The following is a 19,568-nucleotide window of genomic DNA, read 5'->3' on the forward strand; positions in this document are numbered from 1 at the left end:
TTCATATGAATTCTTGATTTAAAACTGCAGAAGAATTTAAATTTGACTGAAGTTTTTGCTTATCCCCTTTTTTTCTTTTGGATAGTTGCTGTTGTGTGCCTTCCAGTCACTTCCGACTTACAGTATAGGTCAACCATAGGGTTTTCTTAGCAAGATTTGTTCAAAGAGGGTTTGTCATTGTCTTCTCTTGAGGCTGAGACTACTTGACTTGCCCAAGATCACTCAATGGATTTCATGGGAATTGTCTCCAGGCACAAACCACTATGCCATGCTGTGTGTAGATAAAATACCTTTCAGTTTGTGTAGCCTCAGGATGTTGACAAGATATTTTGGAGAAATGAGACCCACAAATAACATCAGTTATCTATATTGCCATATTAGATTGTTACAAGAGGACAGATTACGTAGTTCTGCTGTGGAGGTAGCTCCAAATGCTGGAGGTGGTCCATATTATTGAAGGTGGGAGATGCAAGTCACCTTATGCTTGAAGATGCCTTTGTTTGCGTGGGAGGAAGTAGATAGATAGACCTTATTAGGTTTTCTAGATTGTTGTTTGTCCTCCCAATCTATGTTGACGGGCCTTGTGACCTAGGCTGATATTCTTAGATTGTAAGCCTGAGGGCAGGGAACCGTCTAACTAAAAGATTGTATGTACAGCGCTGTGTAAATTTACAGTGCTATATAAATAAAGGTTAATAATAATAATAATAATAATAATATTCTTTTGGTGGCAGATCTCAGCTTCCTGGTTCTTTTCCGCTTCTCTATGTCTTCTTTTATGGAGGAAATGTCCTGGTTCAGTTCCAAGACCAAGAATAAAACATTGTGTCCTTACCACTTCAGCCAGCTCTAGCCAGTCAGATAGAACTCACATTTTTCTTAGTTCTCTTACAGAAATCTATTTTTCATTACAAAAAGATAACTTTCTTAATTTTAGAAGAAAATAAAATTCATGAATCACATACTTCTCTGTGTGATCTAGGGAAAAGTAGGGTTCTTCATCACATTGACATTTTAGGCTACTAGTGATGAGGAAACTTGTGCCGATAAAAAACAAACACATCTCCATACTTTAATTAAACTGATACTAACAATTTTAAACTAGACTGTGTGTATGCACCTTCAAGTCGCCAGCTGACGTATTGTGACTCCATGTATTTCATGCGTTTTCTTAGGCAAGGAGGTGGTTTTGCTAGTTTCTTCTTTTGAAATAAAGTCTATAGCATCTGGTATTCATTGGTGGTCTCCAATCCAATTACTAAACCAGAGCTGACCCTAATTGGCTTCCAAGATCACATGGGATCTGGTGCTGTTAGGGTATTTAAAAAACAAACTAAAGTTTTAAAAATAAAAATAAAAAAATAAAGCTCTGCAGCATAAAGAACTTAGTAGTTTGCTTCTGGCTGTTGTCAGGCTTCAGATAGCCAAGGACTGGAAAACGGGAAAGTTGAATATTGAAGGATGGTGGACTAGACTCTGGGACTTGTGATTAATGGAGAAAATAGCAGATAATAAGCTCTGAGAAGCTTACACTCTGGATTGACCTTTCATAAGATTTGGCACCCATTTATTTGAATACATCCAACAAGATTTAGTCTCTAGACATCCCTCAATTTTAGCTAAATTTTTATGGAAAGATGTCTTTCAGGATCCCTGAATCCACCTTTTATCTATAAAAAATAAAAAAAAGATACAAACTAGAATTTAGCATCCCTAATTTAAGGGGATATTGGAATTTGCTCTGATGACCCAACTTCATGATGAGAACACTGATTACTTTGTTCTTTTCAATTCTAGCCCTTTTGATTCTGCTCCTACTTTTCTCTTACTGAAGTGAGACAAGGAGTGTGTACTGTTTAGTACTTTTGCAGTAGTTTTCAGTTGCTGAAGGAGAGTGCTGCTATTTTTCATATGAAAAGCAATGAGGAAAAACTGGAAGGGAGGTGGTTTTAGCTTTAGAAGATCTGAGGCATAGTGGCTTGTAAAGCAGCATTCATTAGTAATACTTGAAAAATCCAAACTTATCTTGGAGGTGACTATGTTGTATGCCTCTCCTGTGCAATTTTAACATCAACATAAACCCTGTGGTTTATCTGGAGATCGGGAAACAGTGTCACTGTGCTCAAAAACCTGGGGAAGAAATGCACTGCAACTCCCAGGATTCTCTAGCCAGCATGGCTAGTAGTCATACTGGCAGGAGATTTTAGGAAGTGTAGTGGTTTAAGGGTTGGGCTATGACTCTGGAGATAAGGGTTGGATTCCCTGCTTGAGCATAAAAACTCATTAGGCGACCTTGGACAAGTCACATTCACTCAGTCTCAGAGGATGGCAATGGGAAATCCCCTCTGAAGAAACTTGCCAAGAAAACCCTATGATAGGTTTGCTTTAGGGTCACCATAAGTCAAAAATGACTTGGAGGTATACACCAATAACAAGGCCCCAAGTAGCTTTTCCAAGCTCTTACTGTGCTTCTGGCACCCAATTGTTTTCTCTCCTTTACCTCTGTCCTATAAAGCAATGGAAATTCAGAACAAGTTGCTTAGTCCAATGATGAACTGCATGCGGTTGAACAAGCACAAATTTAATTTAGACAAGATGAAAATATTCTTTGAGAATATTGATTGTTCAGTGCAGGGTGTTCAGTGTGAACAATCCAATAGAGTTGTGCTCCTCTGGAGAGCCAAGCTTTCAGTTTGAATGTGCTTGTGGGATTTGACACTGCTCCTGCCATAGCATTAACCAAGAATAATTTTTACTGGTTTGAGGGGATTTATTTGCTGTGCTCCTTCCTAACAGTGGTCATTCAGGCCTGAGTAGCATTTCGACTAGATTACTGGAATGATCTTTTGAGTTGCCTTTGTAGCTTTCAGAGAAACTACGTCTGCTTCATAATGTGATTGCCAGATTGTTGGCTCAGATAAGCCACAAAGAACATAATGGTGCCAGTTTCAAAATGAGCTCATTGATCCTTAGTTCTTTTCCAAGCCCAATTCAAATGCTGGCTTCATTCAGGGAAGCCCTACATTGTTGGCTCTAGGGTTCTTTCAAAAATATGCCTATCCTTAAAGAACATCCTTTGAACTCCTACTCCAACTCTTCTAGCAGTTATCGTCACATTAGAAGTTCATCTGGGATTCAGTCATACATGGACGCAGAAATAAGGAACTCCTTCCTTTCTTTGTTTGATGGAAGCTTGCTCTGCCTTTTTTCAGCTGATTTTTAGATGCTAGGATTCTAGGGTTCTTTTTTCTTTGTTTGTTTGTTTCTGACTCCCTACATCTGACACTTTTGTGGTTTGTTGTTCCCCATGGTTGTTTCCTACTACTTCGTCTAATTAGTATTCTGTTTCCTATTGTGTTCTGCTGCTCACTTTATGTGGTTTTGATTATTTACTTTTGTATTATGTATTTTGAAATGTTGTTAGTAGCCTTGTATAGCTTTTATTGTTGTTGCTTTTTTAAAAAAAACGAACATATGGAATATAAATTCTGGAATAAATAAATACTGTTAGTCATTCCAAAAGGCCCAAACCAGGCTGGGGCCATTTTGGTAATATAGCTTTCTGGGCTTTGTTACAATATATGCCTTAAATAGGCTAGTGAACCTTTCCTCTGAGATTTCTAAACTGAGACTAATAATCATATATATTTTATGTGCATTGTACAAGATGTTTCACTTAATTATTCATCAGTAAGGAGAATTGTGTGTTTGTGTGTTATTATAGTGTGTTTTGTTATTGTTACAGTGTGTGTGTTATTCAATATTGTTATTGAAAAGTGAGGATATCTATAGGTATGTGTAGACAGAAGTATCACAACTGATTAGAAAAACATCAATTAATTAGATCAATTAGTGTCTTCTCTCTCTTTCTCTTGTCTATTTCTCTGTAAAGCACCATGTACTGTGTTACATATTCAGCATTCAATATTGTTGACACTTTCTCCAACAGCTGTGTAGGAACATTTTTTGGCTCAGGTTAAACACTATATATCAATATTATTTGCCCCACGTATATCTGAATTGTATTTTTGTGCTGATCATTCTGTCTTTTTGCTAACATAGTCAAGTGAAACTGCGGCAGGTGGGCGAGGTATAAATAATAAATAATAGAAACAGCATTCCAGTAATAACGTACTGTGTAAAATAAATAGTTTATGAAATGCCAAAATATGTGCGTACTCATGAATACTGCCAAACACAGTCCATAACTTGGCTCCTGCCAGTGATAAAGCTGACAGAAAAATTGATTGGCTCAGATTTAGCAGCTAAGTTGATGAGCCCAAATAGCTTTGCTCAAAAGGATGGTAGTCTATTCACCTATTTCAACTCAGTGGTCTTTATTTCCACTCTCTTCTCTCAGCATGTCTTCTGTGCTCCTAGATTACAAACCATTAAAGAAGTGATTGCCTTCTCCCTCAACAGAACCATACCACCTGTCTCTGCTACAGCTTGGGCTCACTTTCTCCTCTTTTCCACCTGTGGCAGCAGCCATGGCTAAGCAACTCAACTCTTACCACGGTGCAGGGCCTACCAGAATTAATATTACATAATAGTCTCACTGCTTTACTCCTGTGTTAAGGGGAGGAGAAGAATCTAAATATCCTAAAGGCACCAGATCCCATCTGATCTTGAAAGCCAAACACAGTCAGCCCTGGTCAGTACTTGGATTAGAGACTGCAAATGAATGCTAGGTGCTGTAGACTTTATAGGTGCAGGCTATATTTTGTAGGAAGGAATTGGCAAAACCATCTGTGAGCCTTCCTTGCCTAAGAAAACTCTATGAAATGCATGGGGTCGCCATAAGTCTACAGGTGACCTGAAGGCACATGTACACACAAGGGAGGAGGGGTCTGTCATAGATTTAGTTCAGTATTTCCCTTTAACTAAGAACTAGTGTTTCGAAGCAGTGATAGAGACAACATGCAGAAATGTACAACTATTTTTAGACACTAAAATTGTATGTAAAGTAGTTACATTGAGATGTTGGAGCAGCCTAAAAATGAGGATCTTTTTTGAAAAATGATTTTACTTTATTTGCAGATATATGCAGTTACATTTGGATAGCCTACCACATTTTATGAACACATTCTTGAAATAGCATGCTTGTTCACTAGTTCTGGTATCTTGTTGGATAGGCTTGTGAGAAACTGCTGCACCATGTTTTTCAGCCACTGGGACTGTGGTACATAAACAGGCTTCAGTATTTGTATCACAGCCATGAACGTCTGCAATAACAGAGCTCCCCATATTGTGGAGGGTGGTTGGGGAGGAAACAACAAAGGAGCAGAAGGAAGTTTCTGGAAAAAGACTGTGTCCCCATGTATTTATAGACTTATTGTTCACAATGGGGTGTCCATGGAATAGTACATGTGACTGATTTCAAGGTTTCACCTAGTACATGAGGAGACAGTAGAAATGTGCAAGGTTTTCACACTTTGAAGACAAATAATTCAGTAGGAAGGGTCCCCCAACATGAAGCAAGAGTCTTTGGCCAGTTGGGAATTCCCCTCTCTGTTCAGAAGCCCTGCTTGCACAATGTCCATTCTTTCACAGAGTGTGTGATCATCTTCACTGATTCAATATAAATATCCTCTCTCCTCAATGAATGGGGAGTTGTATAACTGAATCTCACTAATATCTGCTGCTTAGGAGCTGTTCCATATCACCTGGGCTGCATCCGCACTGCAGAAATAATCCACTTTGACACTCAGTGCTGTGGAATTCTGGGAATTGTAGTTTGTTGTGGCATCAGAGCTCTGTAACAAAGAAGGCTAAATGTGTCACAAAACAACAGTTCTCAGAATTCTGTAGCATTGAGTCATGGTAGTTAAAGTAGTGTCAAACTGGATTATTTCTGCAGTGTGGATGCAGCCCCAGGGCCTTTGTACATTGCTCAATTATAGGAATATGATTCTACTTTAATTGTCATGGCAACATTCTATAGGATCCTGGGTTTTGCAGTTTACAGAGTTGCATTTAGAATTCTGTAGCATCTTACCAGACCACAAGCCCCCAGGATGGATGCATCCTATGGCAGTTAAAGTGGCATCATACTACTACAGTTGTGTCATGTGAAAGGGCCCCGGAGCTGCTTGTGGTGCATTTTCTGGAATCCATTATTCTAGTCCATTATCCCTTCTAAGGAATTATTTTCTTCCTAGGTTACTTATTTTGCATGCTTCTTGGTGTTATGCCATCCTGCATAGTGGTTTGCTGTTTGAATTTATCAGCACTTAAGCAGCAGCTAAAATAATTCACTGATGCTTTAATCATGTAGGGCTGCCAAATCAATTGAATAGGGCTGTGTGTATTAGCTTTATAAGAAATCTTATGTTTGTGCCAAAGGTGCATAAGACCTTTCTGCAAAAGCTGACTAGTTGACTACTATGTCTGTACTCAGATCTCCTGTAATTGTGGGCTGCCTTGTTATATTTGTAGCTGCCAGTATATGGCAGTGTAACACTGCAGGGTTGCCAGGCAGTTTTCTGTTACGTAACAACTACTCAGGGATGCCAGTACGTTTCATCATTTCATGTGTAAGAATTAAGGATGGTTCAGCTGAAGAGTTTCTTTCTAAAAAGCATGAAAATACAAGGCTTTATTTTGGGCAGGGTGTTGGTGCGTGATCTGATTCCCTGCAGTAATTTTACAGCAAAGGAAATGATTCTGGTTTTGGTAAATGCTTCACAAATTATTATAGATCAATAACTGCATTAGAAAGAATGATTAAAAACGGTATTACAAATAATCAAAATGTACCTTTTTCTAAAAGTCTGCATTTCAATCATCATAGTATTTTTATACTGACTGTGTGTCATAAAGGTTAAGAACATGCAACTATTTATCAGTAAGGGCTAAAAAAATAAATTTTCAGAGTAGAATTACCATGATGCACATGGAGAATTACCTTTGTGTAGAATGTGTAGAATTACCATGATATTAATGAAATGGAATTGACACAATTTTCGCAAACATTGGAAATATGACACCAGTGTGAGAGGAATGGAGATTGACACTGCTTTAACCCCCATGGCTCAGTGCTATCAAATTCTGAGGTTTCTAGTTTTGTAAGGTATTAAGGCTTCTCTATCAGAGAGCCCTGGTGCCACAACAAACTACAAATCCCAGAATTCCATAACATTGAACCATAGCAGTGTCAAACTGCATTATTTCTACAATGCAGATACAGCCCAAAGCCAATTCAAGCTGTTTGTTTTTATCTATAAAGTCCTAAACAGCTTAGAACAACTGCCTCCTCCAAAAGGATTCTTTCCCACATGCAGTTACAGTACTGTTATTCAGAGTATTGAAAAAAAGAAAGAAAGAAAGATGGTTGTATACCAAAGGGAAAACTCAATAATCCAGACTTAAAAATAGTATGTAGATGCCAGTATTTATCATGAAGAAAAGAAGAAAACTTAATTTTGAAGAGAAAAATCCCAGAAAGTAAGCATACCTCTGTTACAGTATATTGAAAGGAGAAGCAGTATGTTTGGCTACTTAGTTAGATTTAAAACGTTAAAATAATATTATGAATATTATTATAATATTAAAATATTATTGCTGTATAGATTAATCAGAGCACCAGCATGGTATAGTGGTTTGAATGTTGGACAACAACTCTGGAGAACAGCGTGAGGATCCCTCCTCGGCCATGGAAACCCACTGTATGATCCTGGGCAAGTCACACACTCTTAGCTTCAGGGGAAGGCAGTAGCAAAGTTCCTCTGAACAAATTTTATCAATAAAAACCCTTGATAGGTTCACCTTAGGGTTACTGTAAGATTGAAATGACTTGACACACAACAACAACAACATGTATTCATCATTGTACACAATAACAGAGCAGTCCTAGGAGATGGGAGAGTTCTCTGTAACCCACCAGCTTTCTTCTTTCCAAAGAAAACATGTGAAAATGACATCTCCATTAATTTTTATTTCTTTTATTTATTTTAAGCCAGTTTCTTTCTCATTCATCCCACCTGAAGGGAAATAAACCACAATGGTGAGAACAAAAGGGCTTGAGATTGTGTAGCTCCACAGTCTCTCCAGCACCATAGGCCACACTTTAGCCTTTTGTGCTATAGTCAGAGGAGCATTGGTTGCACACTTTTCTTCAGTCTCATTACATGATGAAATCTACTTTATGAGGCCAAGCATTCTTCTCTTACTGCATTCGCCCTTGGTTGTAGCTGTGTATCTGAAAAATCTAATGGCCATTACATTTTCTGCCTAAGTGGCATAGAATCATAGAGTTGGAAGAAACCAGAAGGGTCATCCAGTCCAACCCCATTCTGCCATGCAGGAATTCACAATCAAAGTACCTCAGACAGATGGCCATCCAGCCTCTGCTTAAAAACCTCCAAAGAAGGAGACTCCACGACACTCCAAGGGAATGTGTTCCACTGTCAAACAGCTCTTACTGTCAGGGAGTCCCTCCTAATGTTAAGGTGGAATCTCTTTTCCTGTACCTTGCATCCATTGTTCTAGATTCTTTTTTCTGAAGCAGCAGAAAACAAGCTTGTTCTATCATCCGTGTGACACCCCTTCAGATACTTAAAACAGGATTATTATATCAATTCGTAACTGTCTGTTCTCCATCTGCTGCTATGTCATACTGTTTTTTTGTTGTGTGCCTCCAAGTCATCTGACTTAAGGCAACTCTGATGGGAACCTAGCATGGGTTTTTCTTGGCAGGATTTTAGAGGAGGTTTACCATTGCCTTCCCTTGAAGCTGAGAGCATGTGACTTGCCCAAGGTCACTCGGTGCATTTCATGGCTGAGGTTGCAATCGTTCCCCAGAGTTGTAGCTCAGCATTGTAGTTCAGCATTCAAACCGCAATGCCACACTGGCTCAAAGGCAATATTAGCTAATCTTAATTTTTTAAATTAGATTTTTATATTGCTCTCTTTCAGTAAATAACCTTTGAAAATTCTAACATAATGCAGCTTTAAATCTCTGATTAGAAGTGGACTCTGAAAAATCCTTAGTATCTTTGAATTTCATGGAAAGTTTGCTCAACTACTTTCCATGTTTATTCTTTGATTTTCTCTATTGAACTTCCCAGAGAACTTGAATTACCTGGCAGCTATATAAATATAGTAAGTAAGTAAATAAACGTGCCTTGTACTGCTATGCCTGGTAGCCCTTGGTACTAAAAGTGTGGAACACTTTTCAGAGAAACAATGTGTGGATCCCCCACTCCCACCCCGCATTTCCTTGAATATGATTTATTCAGTATTTTTTCTCTTTCTCCTTTTCTATTATGAAACATACACATGAAGTGCTAATGCTTGCACATGTTAATCAAACACTTGCATTCTCTCAGCACTGCTGCGTCCCTTATGACTCACTATTGCCATCTTAACACAGAGCAGACATTCCAAACAAGCCTAAAATAAAAGTCTTAACTCAGAGAGCAAAATAGGAAATGGAATGCTAAGCAAATTACAGCATTAATAATATTACATTTGCTAATTGCCTGCCTTTGGAGCTGTTTTGTTTTGTCTTTCAACCTGCAGGGACTCATAATTTGCACTTGAATGCTTGGGCCAAGAATATTTCTGCAGGACAATGACTTTTTAACTTGTGAATATTCAATTCAGGCTGATGTAGAAAGCAGGAGGTGTGTGAGTACACACACACATGTAAGCACACAAGCATGGTCAATCATATGCACATATGATGGTGACTTGCATATGCTTCAGTTCACTGTCAGCATTGTTGGAAAAGGTGGCACTGCAGGCAAATGTACCATTTGTTGTTGTTAACTGCCCTCAAGTCTGTGAATGAGACACCTCCAAGACCCCTCATGTTCAACCACTCTCTGATTCAGGTCTATGACCTCCCTGATTGATTCCACCCATCTTCTATGCAGTCTCCTCTCTTTCTGATGCCCTCTACCTTTCCTAGCAGTATTGTCTTTTCTAGTGAATCATGTCTTCTCATGATGAGGCCAAAGTACAACAGGCTCAGTTTAGTAATTCTGGCTTCCAAGGAGAGCTTAGGTTAGATCTGTTCTAGGACCCATATGTGTGTCTTTTTGGCTGGCCCATGGTACCATCAGCACTCTTCTCCAGCATCACAGCACAAATGAATTGATATCAGCTTTCTTCACTGTCCAGTTCTCACATCCATATATGGGACATTAGGAAATACTGTGGCTTGGATGATCCAAACTTGAGTATTCAGTTTTATATCTTTGCACTATAGGATCTTATCTAGTTCTTTCATAGCTGTTCTTCCCATTCCTAGTCTTCTTCTGATTTCTTGACTACAGTCTGTTTTGATCAATGAGTGATCCAAGGTATGGTAAATCTTTAACTGTTTCGATTTCCTTATTGTCTAGGTTCAATTTATGTAAAAACTCCGTGGTCATTATTATTATTTTTAATGTTCAGCAGCAAGCCTGCCTTTTTACTTTCTTCCTTGATCTTCCTTAGTAATTGTTCCAAGTCCATGATGTTTTCCTCTAGTAGTATGATGTCATCTGGAGTTCTTAAGTTGTTGATATTCCTTCCCCCAATCTTCATTCCTCCTTCTTCCAAGTCTAAACATGCTCTTCATATAGTATTTTCTGCATACAAGTTGAACAAATAGGGTACTAGAATGCAGCCAGTGATAGTTTAACAAGGAAAATGATTGCATTTATGGAAGAAAGACAGTACTTTAGAAGGGCCTAATGTTTGGTAACATGATATTTGGGATCAGTTTACTATATTGTCCTATGCCTGAATGATGCATCTCGCTTGATTGAGTCCTGGTCACCTAAATTATGGGACTGAAATAAAAAGATAAGTAAAGGGAGGGTACGTTAACCACAGATGTTCCCAATGTGAGTAAGAATGTTAAGCAGTGCTGTTATGACTCACAACAAATGACAGATGATGAACCATACACCACAAACATGGTGTAATTTGGAGAGGAAAAAAACAACTCCTCTGGCTAGGGGGCTATGTGAATCATCTTCTAGAGCAGGAATGGGATCATGTGGCCCTCCAGATGTTCTTGGACTGCAACTCCCAGAATTCTTTACCATTGGATATACCAACTAGGGCTGCTAAAGTTTGCAGCCCAGCAACTGCTGGAAGTCTGCATGATTCCCACACCATCTTAGGACATTTTCAGATGGGACTCCCCTTTACTTGCTTTCAGTGCCAGTGATGTAATATCCTATTGCATCATTATTAACTCAGCTGAAAGTTTTGTTCACATCTGTTATGTTCAGTATGAGAGAAGTCATAGCTCAGAGGAAGTGAAACTAGCTATTTGGAATTATAATGTCCTGTGTTTGATCTGTGGCATCTCTACCCAAATGGCCTTTGGGGAAATGCAGGAGCATGGGGAGAGTTTCCCCCCCCAGAGTTGTCATTCAGCAGTTCCTAAAGATTTAAGCCTGGGGGGGAGAGCTTTCAAATAACTTTCCTGAAATGGAAGCAAGAGTCTTGCTGAAGGAAATTGCTTTGGGTCGTGTCATATCCTTATCAGTGCATATTGTTACTAATTTCTTTTGAAAGTACGAAATAGCATGGGTATTGTAAAAAGGTAGATGCATCAAGCAATAGTCCAGTGTAGCTGGGATACTTGTGTATTCCACAGAGCACTCATAGGTTATCTACAGGATCCTCTCCTCCTGTAAAATCTGCCCCGTACACTTAGGTCCACTTGGGGACATTTACACCAGACAGGCAGGGCTAGATTGTCAACTGTCACCCAGAGTTGCTCTCAGACTGCCAAAAGAGGTTCAACAGCTTAATACTCCATCTGAATTTAAAACAGAATTACAGGCCAGTCTCTTGCAGTAGGCCTATTCAGATGATTTTTAAATCATGAATTTTAAACTATAGACTGATTGTTTCAGTCATATTCTTGCAATAGAAATAGACCTGAAGAATCTAAATTCTTCATAAATAACTGAACGATAGCACATATACAATCTTATGGTGAGACTTTCAATTATAAGACATTCTAAACTTTGAACATTACTACTATACCAATAGTGAACAAATGAACATTTCATTATAGCATGAGAGGGATGAGGAATAGTCATTAGAAAATGTTCTAGTATAGGCTGCTTCAGTTAGCAAAGCCTCTGACAAACAAGCTCTTTTTAATATAGTCTTTCCATGCTAACCCAGCTGCCACTTTCCTCCTCATCCTCTGACTAGGAGTATCAAAATGGAGAGACTGATGAAGGTGGGCCAGAGAAAGGTGATGAAAGAAAGGCTGGAGAAAGTGTTGTTGTGTCCCTTCCAGTCATTTCTGACTTATAGTGACCCTAAGGGGAACCAGTTGTGATGGTTTTTTTTGGCAAGATTTGGACAGAGGAGGTTTGCCATTGCTGTCCCCTGAGGCTGAGAGAGTGTGAGTTGCCAAAGGTCACGCAGTGAGTTTCATGGCCAAGCTGTGAATCAAACTCTGATCTCCAGAGTTGTAGTCCAACACTCAAACCACTACACCACACTTGCTCCATAGAAAGTGTAGGCAGGTGAAAGAAAGAAAAAAAGTCATCCTTGGATGTATTTTTGGAAGACACCTTCAAATGGTCTCTAATAAGTTGAAATATTTTTGTTTACTTTTCAAAGGCTTATCTGTTTCATATATGCATGTTGTTACTTTTGAATAAAGTATTTGCTGAAGCATGTTGGACTGCTCTTCTGTTTTTTGTGGTGTATTATTTCTGCCTTTGGTACCAAATATTCTGTTTAAAAAGTCAAGCCCAGTAACACATCTATTTTGTTAAATGAAATATACTTATATATAAAGAAAGATGGTGGAAGAAAAGGGAGCATTGGATTTGCATGGTCATGATGGGTGCCCTCTTTAGTTTCAAATATGCTTTCCCCACCAACCCCATTCCTGGTGGTACATGTGTCTTAATATTTTGAAAAACATAATCTTGTGTTTCAATAGATGATTAGCCATGCTCATGGTATTGCCTAAACTCTTTCCCTGTGTAGTGTTTCCTGCCACATTCCCCAATGAAGCTTTTGAAAAATTAGCTCAATAGGCAGTTTGCAGCTCTGCTTTTTTCAGCAGTACATGCTTGACCTGTACATGACTTTTCAGGACAAATACTGCAGGTGCTTCAAATCATTTTCTACCTGCAGTCATAACAACAAAACAGCACTCCATCTTTTGCAGGCCAACAGCTGCGTTCTCCTTGCGTCTGTAGTTGTTCTTCTAAACTGAGCTGGAGAGTCTTGAGGCTAATTCAAAGTTACAGCACCACCTACTGCCAAAGATGTAGGCAGATTCTTGTTTCTGGACAGATTTTGCCCATGTGTCAAGAAGCACATTTGTGGGCATTGCTGTGGAACCTGAAGGAAAATCTTGATTTTGCTTTTAAACACTGAAACAACTAAATAAAGTAAGATACATTTTTGCCCAGTATGCCCCTAGCAAATGTCCTTGTTGAACGGAGGCACGTTTCAAACGAGAAGAAAAGCGAACTGGTCTCTCTGTCAACAGCTCTTCTTCAGACTGGCGGCAGTGTACACATTCAGTGTACTGAGATAGCTCTCTGTCCCAGAAGCCCCTTTCTCTGAACCTCAGAGGTTTCAGTGCTGAGGGAACAATGCTGTGCCTGTGTTGAAGCTGCTCTTTAGCTTATATATGCCATGATTAATCTATAGTTTACAAAATGGTGCAGGAGGTTGGCTATAGTGAGAATACTGATTCTTTGACTCAAAGTCTTTCTTTTCTGAGAATGAGACTTAAAGGAACAACTGAATGAATTTAATACAGGAGATCAGGTGCGTTGTTTCCATGTTCTGACTCACACAGCCTGGACATACTGGATGCCTTGGTTTGATGCACCTGTCAAATAACCATCGTGGAGCTGTTGAGTCAGTAGAGTAGCTTCCTCCAATCAGTATGGAGATGGCTTGAAGGGAAAGCTTCCCATCTGGGCCCAGGCTTAAGTGACACTGTTCCATCTGACTGGATTGGCTTCCCTTTTTGGGCACTATATAAAGCAGCAAAGATCAGGAGCCAACTTTAAAAATCCACAATCCATTATGTGATTGCTTGGGGTAGGTGGGGTGCAAGGCAGAATGTCTTTTAATTTTTTGATGATTGTTAATGCACTCACATCTGTTTTATTTTATGTGGAACAGAGACAACTTGGGAGCGGCCTAGCAGTGTTCCTGGGACCCCAAAGAGTCCTGTGACCCAGAAGAACTCCTTGACTACAGGTAGGTGACAAATCAGCCAGAAGTCACATGCATCAGTTTTCCTGAACGAAATCACATAGAGATCTTCAGTGTTTTGTGTGACATTTGATCTCAGGTGGAATAATACTTGTGGCATCTCCATTACCTGATAAAAGAGGGCGGTTGCACTTTCAAGCTGAAGAATGGCTTTTCCCTATCAGAATTAGGGTTCTTGAAGATCACATGTTTGAATTTTTCATCTTGTGAGCTGCATCTTGCCTGCCAACAAGATGCTTTCAGTCATTGCACTACATCCTTTCAGGTCCTTAAGCTTTTGGCAGTGAGAAAGGCTATATATGATAGATAATATCAGCTGTGAAATGATGGCTAGAGAGCCCATCTCACTCTCCCAAAGCCATCTGTGCCTTCCACAGTATGTCAAAAGTATTCAGCATTGAACAATGTGTTAATAGGGGAGCCACCTGACAAGTGGGTTGGGATTCAGGAGAATCCCTTCCTGCTGATCTGTCATTTACCCTCTCTTTCTATGATGCATTTCTGTTGTGTTACTAAATAAGTACAGTGGTGCCTCGGGTTACGAAAGTAATTCGTTCCGCGGCCGCTTTCGTAACCCGAAAAGCCTTCGTAAGCCGAATTGCCATAGGCGCTAATGGGGAAAAGCCGCGTTTCGTGCGAAAAAGCGCCGAAAAGCACCAAAAATTTTCTTCGTAACCCGAAAATACATTCGTAACCCGGAACAATGATTTCCAATGGGATTTTTTCGTATCCCGAAAATTTCGTAACCTGGGTATTTCGTATCCCGAGGTACCACTGTACTTAATGTCACAAAAGAGAGTCAGCTCTGAATAGACCATTTAATACCATCTCAAAATAATGCCACTGCCCCATACAGGCACTAAAAATAATAATGGGAACTTTAACAGAAATTGATATAAATAATGTTCGTATATAGACACACTGCATACATTATTGATAAAGTGTGATATCATTAAACCATTCACTCAGTTAAACTTGCCTGACCTTTCAGGCTTCTACTTTTTTTATGAAATAATCAATGTGTCTCACCAGTCACTTTGTAACTAGTGCATGCTCCAGTTTGAGTCTCACTTATCTAGAATTCAAAATTTGAAATATTCCAAAAACTATTTTTTTCATGGATGGCTAAGATAGTAACACCTTTGCTTTGATTGTTCAGTGTATACAAAATTTGTTTTATGCACAAAATTATTAAAAATACTACATAAAATTACCTTCAGTCTGTGTGTACATATGAAACAAAAAATGATTTTTGTGTTTAGACTTCGGTCCCATCTGCAGTATATCTCATTATGTACGTATATGCAAATACAGGTATCCAAAATCCAATAACAATCTGAAATCCCAAACAGTTCTGGTCTCAAGCATTTCCGATAAGGGAAGCTCAACCTGAAGTTGCTATAATTAGTGTTTGTTTGAAAGTATTTTTGCATATTTTATAGTATATATATTTGCTGAATTTGCTTGATAGAGAACTTCTCAATTTGTGTTGGTGAGGTTTACATTATGCATTATCACCTGTTGAGTTATGCCAGGTAAATTACTTTACTTTGGTGAAAGACCTGTCTCCAAATTCACTACCCCTTCATTTTGAGCTATCTGTTCCTTCTTTATAGTGAACGGGTATCACATACCGGGGACTCTGGTACCCCAGCTAGAATCAAGCCACATGAGTCTCCGCAAAGTTGGCAATGACCCCCAGGTAAGTACAAGAAAAAAAATTTTTCCTGTCCACTTATATCTATTTAGAAACAGCGCTGATGGGTGTTCTAGTGGGAGGAAGTACTTATCTTCACTTAAAATTTTAATTGTAGTCACTATGCAGCTGAACCTGAGTTTGTGCTGTGAACCTCAAGGCTCTTATATTCCTGAACACTCTGTGTGTGTGTGTGTGTGTGTGTGTGTGTGTGTGTGTGCTATTTTTATCTTTGAAAGCAAGATCTTTTATTGATCTTACTCAACTTTAGCCATCTGTGATCATTTTGTAGCATGAATGTCCTCAGGCTTGTCATGCAATGTACATTTCTTTTTATCAGCATTTAATTCCATAGTCACTTTTTAACACAAAGTATCCTCTTGCTTTTGTACTATGGGGCATTACTGTAAACATGTTACTTATTATGCAGACATTCTTTCTTAAATCATGCAAAACTCCAGTTCAGTCTTGTAAAGAAATTCCACAGAGTTTTACAAAAGCAGAGTGGAATTTTTCAAAAGCTTCCTTTACCAGCATTTTTTTTTTTTTACTGAGAGAAGTTGGTGAGTTCAAGTTATTTTGCAGAAATATGTGAGTTAGAACTTTAGGCCATAAACTATAGAGATTTATGTGCAATTGTTTCACATAGCATAGTAATAATAGCAAGGGGTGTATATCTGTCTGATGTGTCATTATATTCAGTCCCATTTTGAAATATTGTCTCGCTTTACTGTTGTTTTCCTCTATACACATCAGGATCACCCTAGATTGAGTTCTGAAGCAACATTTCTAAACTACAGCATAGGAGATTATCAGCCAAGAGTAAAGGGCATACTTCCGTGATGCTCATCCAGGAGTTAGCTGGTGAAGATCCAGGAATGCTCCTGTAATGAAACCATTCCCGGGACTGCCCTGTTGCTGGAGCATTCCTGTAGCTTCACAGGATAAGTCCTGGATGAACACGATGTGTCTGAAAATCTTCAGCAATTGCACAGTTATCCTAGGAGTATGCCTTTTACTCCTGGCTTTTTTCCGCATATGGTAATCTCTATGGTGTTCACTGTAGCTTCCAGTTGTATTTGTAAATACTACTCATTAGCAGCTCCTGGTGAACTTCAGAAGTTGTTTCAACTTTTGTGAATGTCTGAAATCGTAAGACAAGACAACCACATGCTGCTGAATTATGAAAAACCAAACTGTTCTCGAGAACATAGTCTTTCATTCCCTGTGTATAAATAAATTTGATTGTTTTAAATCCATGAGTTTGCAAGAGCCTTTGGGAAATTACTATCTTAGCCTCAGTTCTTCATATGCAATTTAGCTTTCTTAGTTAAGAGACTGAAAGTGGCATGAAACCCATATCATTACTCGGTTTATAGAAGTATATTCAAAAAGGTAAATTGAGAACTGGAACCCCATCCTTAGCAATCTGATACTCATTTAATACTGCTTCTTCCCTCTTCCCTGTGCACTAAGGAATAATGTTGGTCATTTTCCCAAATGATGATTGAATTGATTTTTGCATTTCCTGCACCTGTACCTTTATTGAAAAAGCTACATTGGCTAAGATTGGTTGTTGTTGTTCAAAGTAGCTTTCTTCTATTTTTTTTGTACTGTGTTAACAACATTTCAAAATGATGCTCTTCAGACCAAACATGTTCTCGGGCAAAGTTCACACACCTTGTGTTCATGACTTGAGTGTAATATCAAGAGATAACTTGTGTGTGTGTGTGTGTGTGTGTGTGTGAAACATCCATTATAGTTAGATCAAACACCTCAAACAAAATTTCCATATCAGCTGACATCACCCCAAATACAATATGTTCCATCTGTATTTGCAGCTCATAACATTTATTTCACTTTTATCCCACCCTTCCTCCAGAGACTTCAGCAGAGCTTAGTAATCACATACCAGCCCTGTGAAGGGAGCAAGGCAGATAGACAACAACTTTCTCTAGGCAACCAAGTGTGGTCAGAGTTTGGAAAGTTTACTTTCTGTACTACAGATTTCAAAATACCCTGACCAGCATGGTCATGCTGACTGCTTAAGAATTCTGGGAGTTACAGTAAGAAGAAAAAAGAGGAACATTTCCAGTCTCTCAGTGGGACATTGAATCTGAACTCCCAGCTGTACAAGCCACTCTAGCTGCTGCCTCTCAGAAGTCAGTCAGTAAGATATATTTTCGTGTGGGAATCATTTGTTTGTGAACTCGCTCAAAAGAGTGGCAATCTGTCAAATGAGAAAGCTTGCAGCGATAACATAGTTACATAGTTTTATTGTCTCACATTTTTGTTTTGTGTTGTTCACTGCTTTGTTCAAATTTGGAAAAGCAGTTTATAAATTATTATTATTATTATTATTATTATTATTATTATTATTATTATTATTATAATATTTGAATCACATCCATTGTTCCCATTACAAAAGGGAGCAAACAGACTTGGTTTTTCTTGACCCATGTTCTCGTTCCCATTGATATTTCTCTGTTGTATTTTGATGCGGACTTTTTTGTTCCCTGTTCACATTGCCTGTCTGGAACCAGTTTTTCCTTTTGTAAGCTGTCAGTCAAGTGCTTAGGTGATTAGATGGCACAGTGACATCAGTTGTTTCAATGCATTTTGACACGGACTATTTTTGTTCCCCATTCCCATTTGCATTTTTCAAACCTGTTTTTCTGGGGAAGGGGGTTGTGGTCAATGGATCACTGAAGCACCTGAGCACTTGGTCAGCTAGGCATCATTGTAATTGCTGCCCAGATGCTGGAGCTCTGAGGTGCTTAGGCGCTCAGCAAAAACAGAAAAAGGAAAAAGAAAAAATAATAGTTATAAAAAGGGTGTGCAGCGGGTCTCCTCACACATCGATGTATATGGGGGGGGGGCTTGGCAGGGGGGGCCTCATGTGCTTACCACCTTTGGAGGCCAGTGGAACAATTGGCAATGATTAGACACCCGACAGAGCGCCTAGCCAACCAAAAACTTAATTTTTTTAAAAAAATAAATAATTTGTCTACACATGCAATCACCTTGCCCTGCTACGCGAACAGGGGGAAATGGCGCCAGGAATGCAAGAAAGAGAACAAAGCTGGTGACACCCCTGGGACAGCCCCTTGAACATTGCTCCTCCCCTCCTAAAATACCGATTTGGACATGTGTCGTTCCCATTAGTTTGCCCCGGATCCGACACAGCAGCTGCTAAAAAACTTCTGGAAAAGTGCAGTCAGGGTAACCCACGTTATCCACCACTAATTCGGGTTTTCACTGGAGAAATCGATCAAAGTAGGATCAAACACAAATTCAAATGGGAACGATTTTCCTTAAACAAGGATCGAACACGAGTGCAAATGGGAACGATGTCCCTATAATCCGATTCTTGATTCGCTTTATAGCCCAGTGGTAATGGGGCTTTGGACTTGTAGACTGCATGGCCCCTGAAGCTTTTTCTTTTTCCTTAATTGGTCTTTCCTCCCTCACTCTGTGCCCCACCAGCATGCCGACAAACCAAAAAGAGGCCCCACTCACAGATGGGAACTTTTTATTTCTAGCACTTGCCATTGTTTAAATCTTTAATGCTGTTCTGTAGGGATTTTTTGTTTTTTAATATCAGCTGTAAAATACAGTTGGCTCTTCTTATACACAGATTTTTTTATACATGGATTCAAGC

At 39.1% G+C, this 19,568-nt stretch overlaps 1 protein-coding gene across 7 annotated transcripts in view; it reads left to right on the top strand.

Annotated features, from left to right (window-relative positions):
- Window positions 1-19,568, top strand: part of GAS7 (growth arrest specific 7) — a 194,629-nt gene that overhangs the window by 132,668 nt on the left and 42,393 nt on the right. For all 7 annotated transcript variants that reach the window (XM_042449525.1, XM_042449526.1, XM_042449527.1 and 4 more), the window contains 2 exons: window positions 14,119-14,196; window positions 15,828-15,913. In XM_042449525.1, coding sequence (XP_042305459.1) covers window positions 14,119-14,196; window positions 15,828-15,913 — 164 coding nt within the window. The remainder of the gene's footprint in view (window positions 1-14,118; window positions 14,197-15,827; window positions 15,914-19,568) is intronic.

Source organism: Sceloporus undulatus, chromosome 2 (assembly GCF_019175285.1).
Source record: "Sceloporus undulatus isolate JIND9_A2432 ecotype Alabama chromosome 2, SceUnd_v1.1, whole genome shotgun sequence".
In the NCBI taxonomy this organism is placed as follows: domain Eukaryota; kingdom Metazoa; phylum Chordata; class Lepidosauria; order Squamata; family Phrynosomatidae; genus Sceloporus; species Sceloporus undulatus.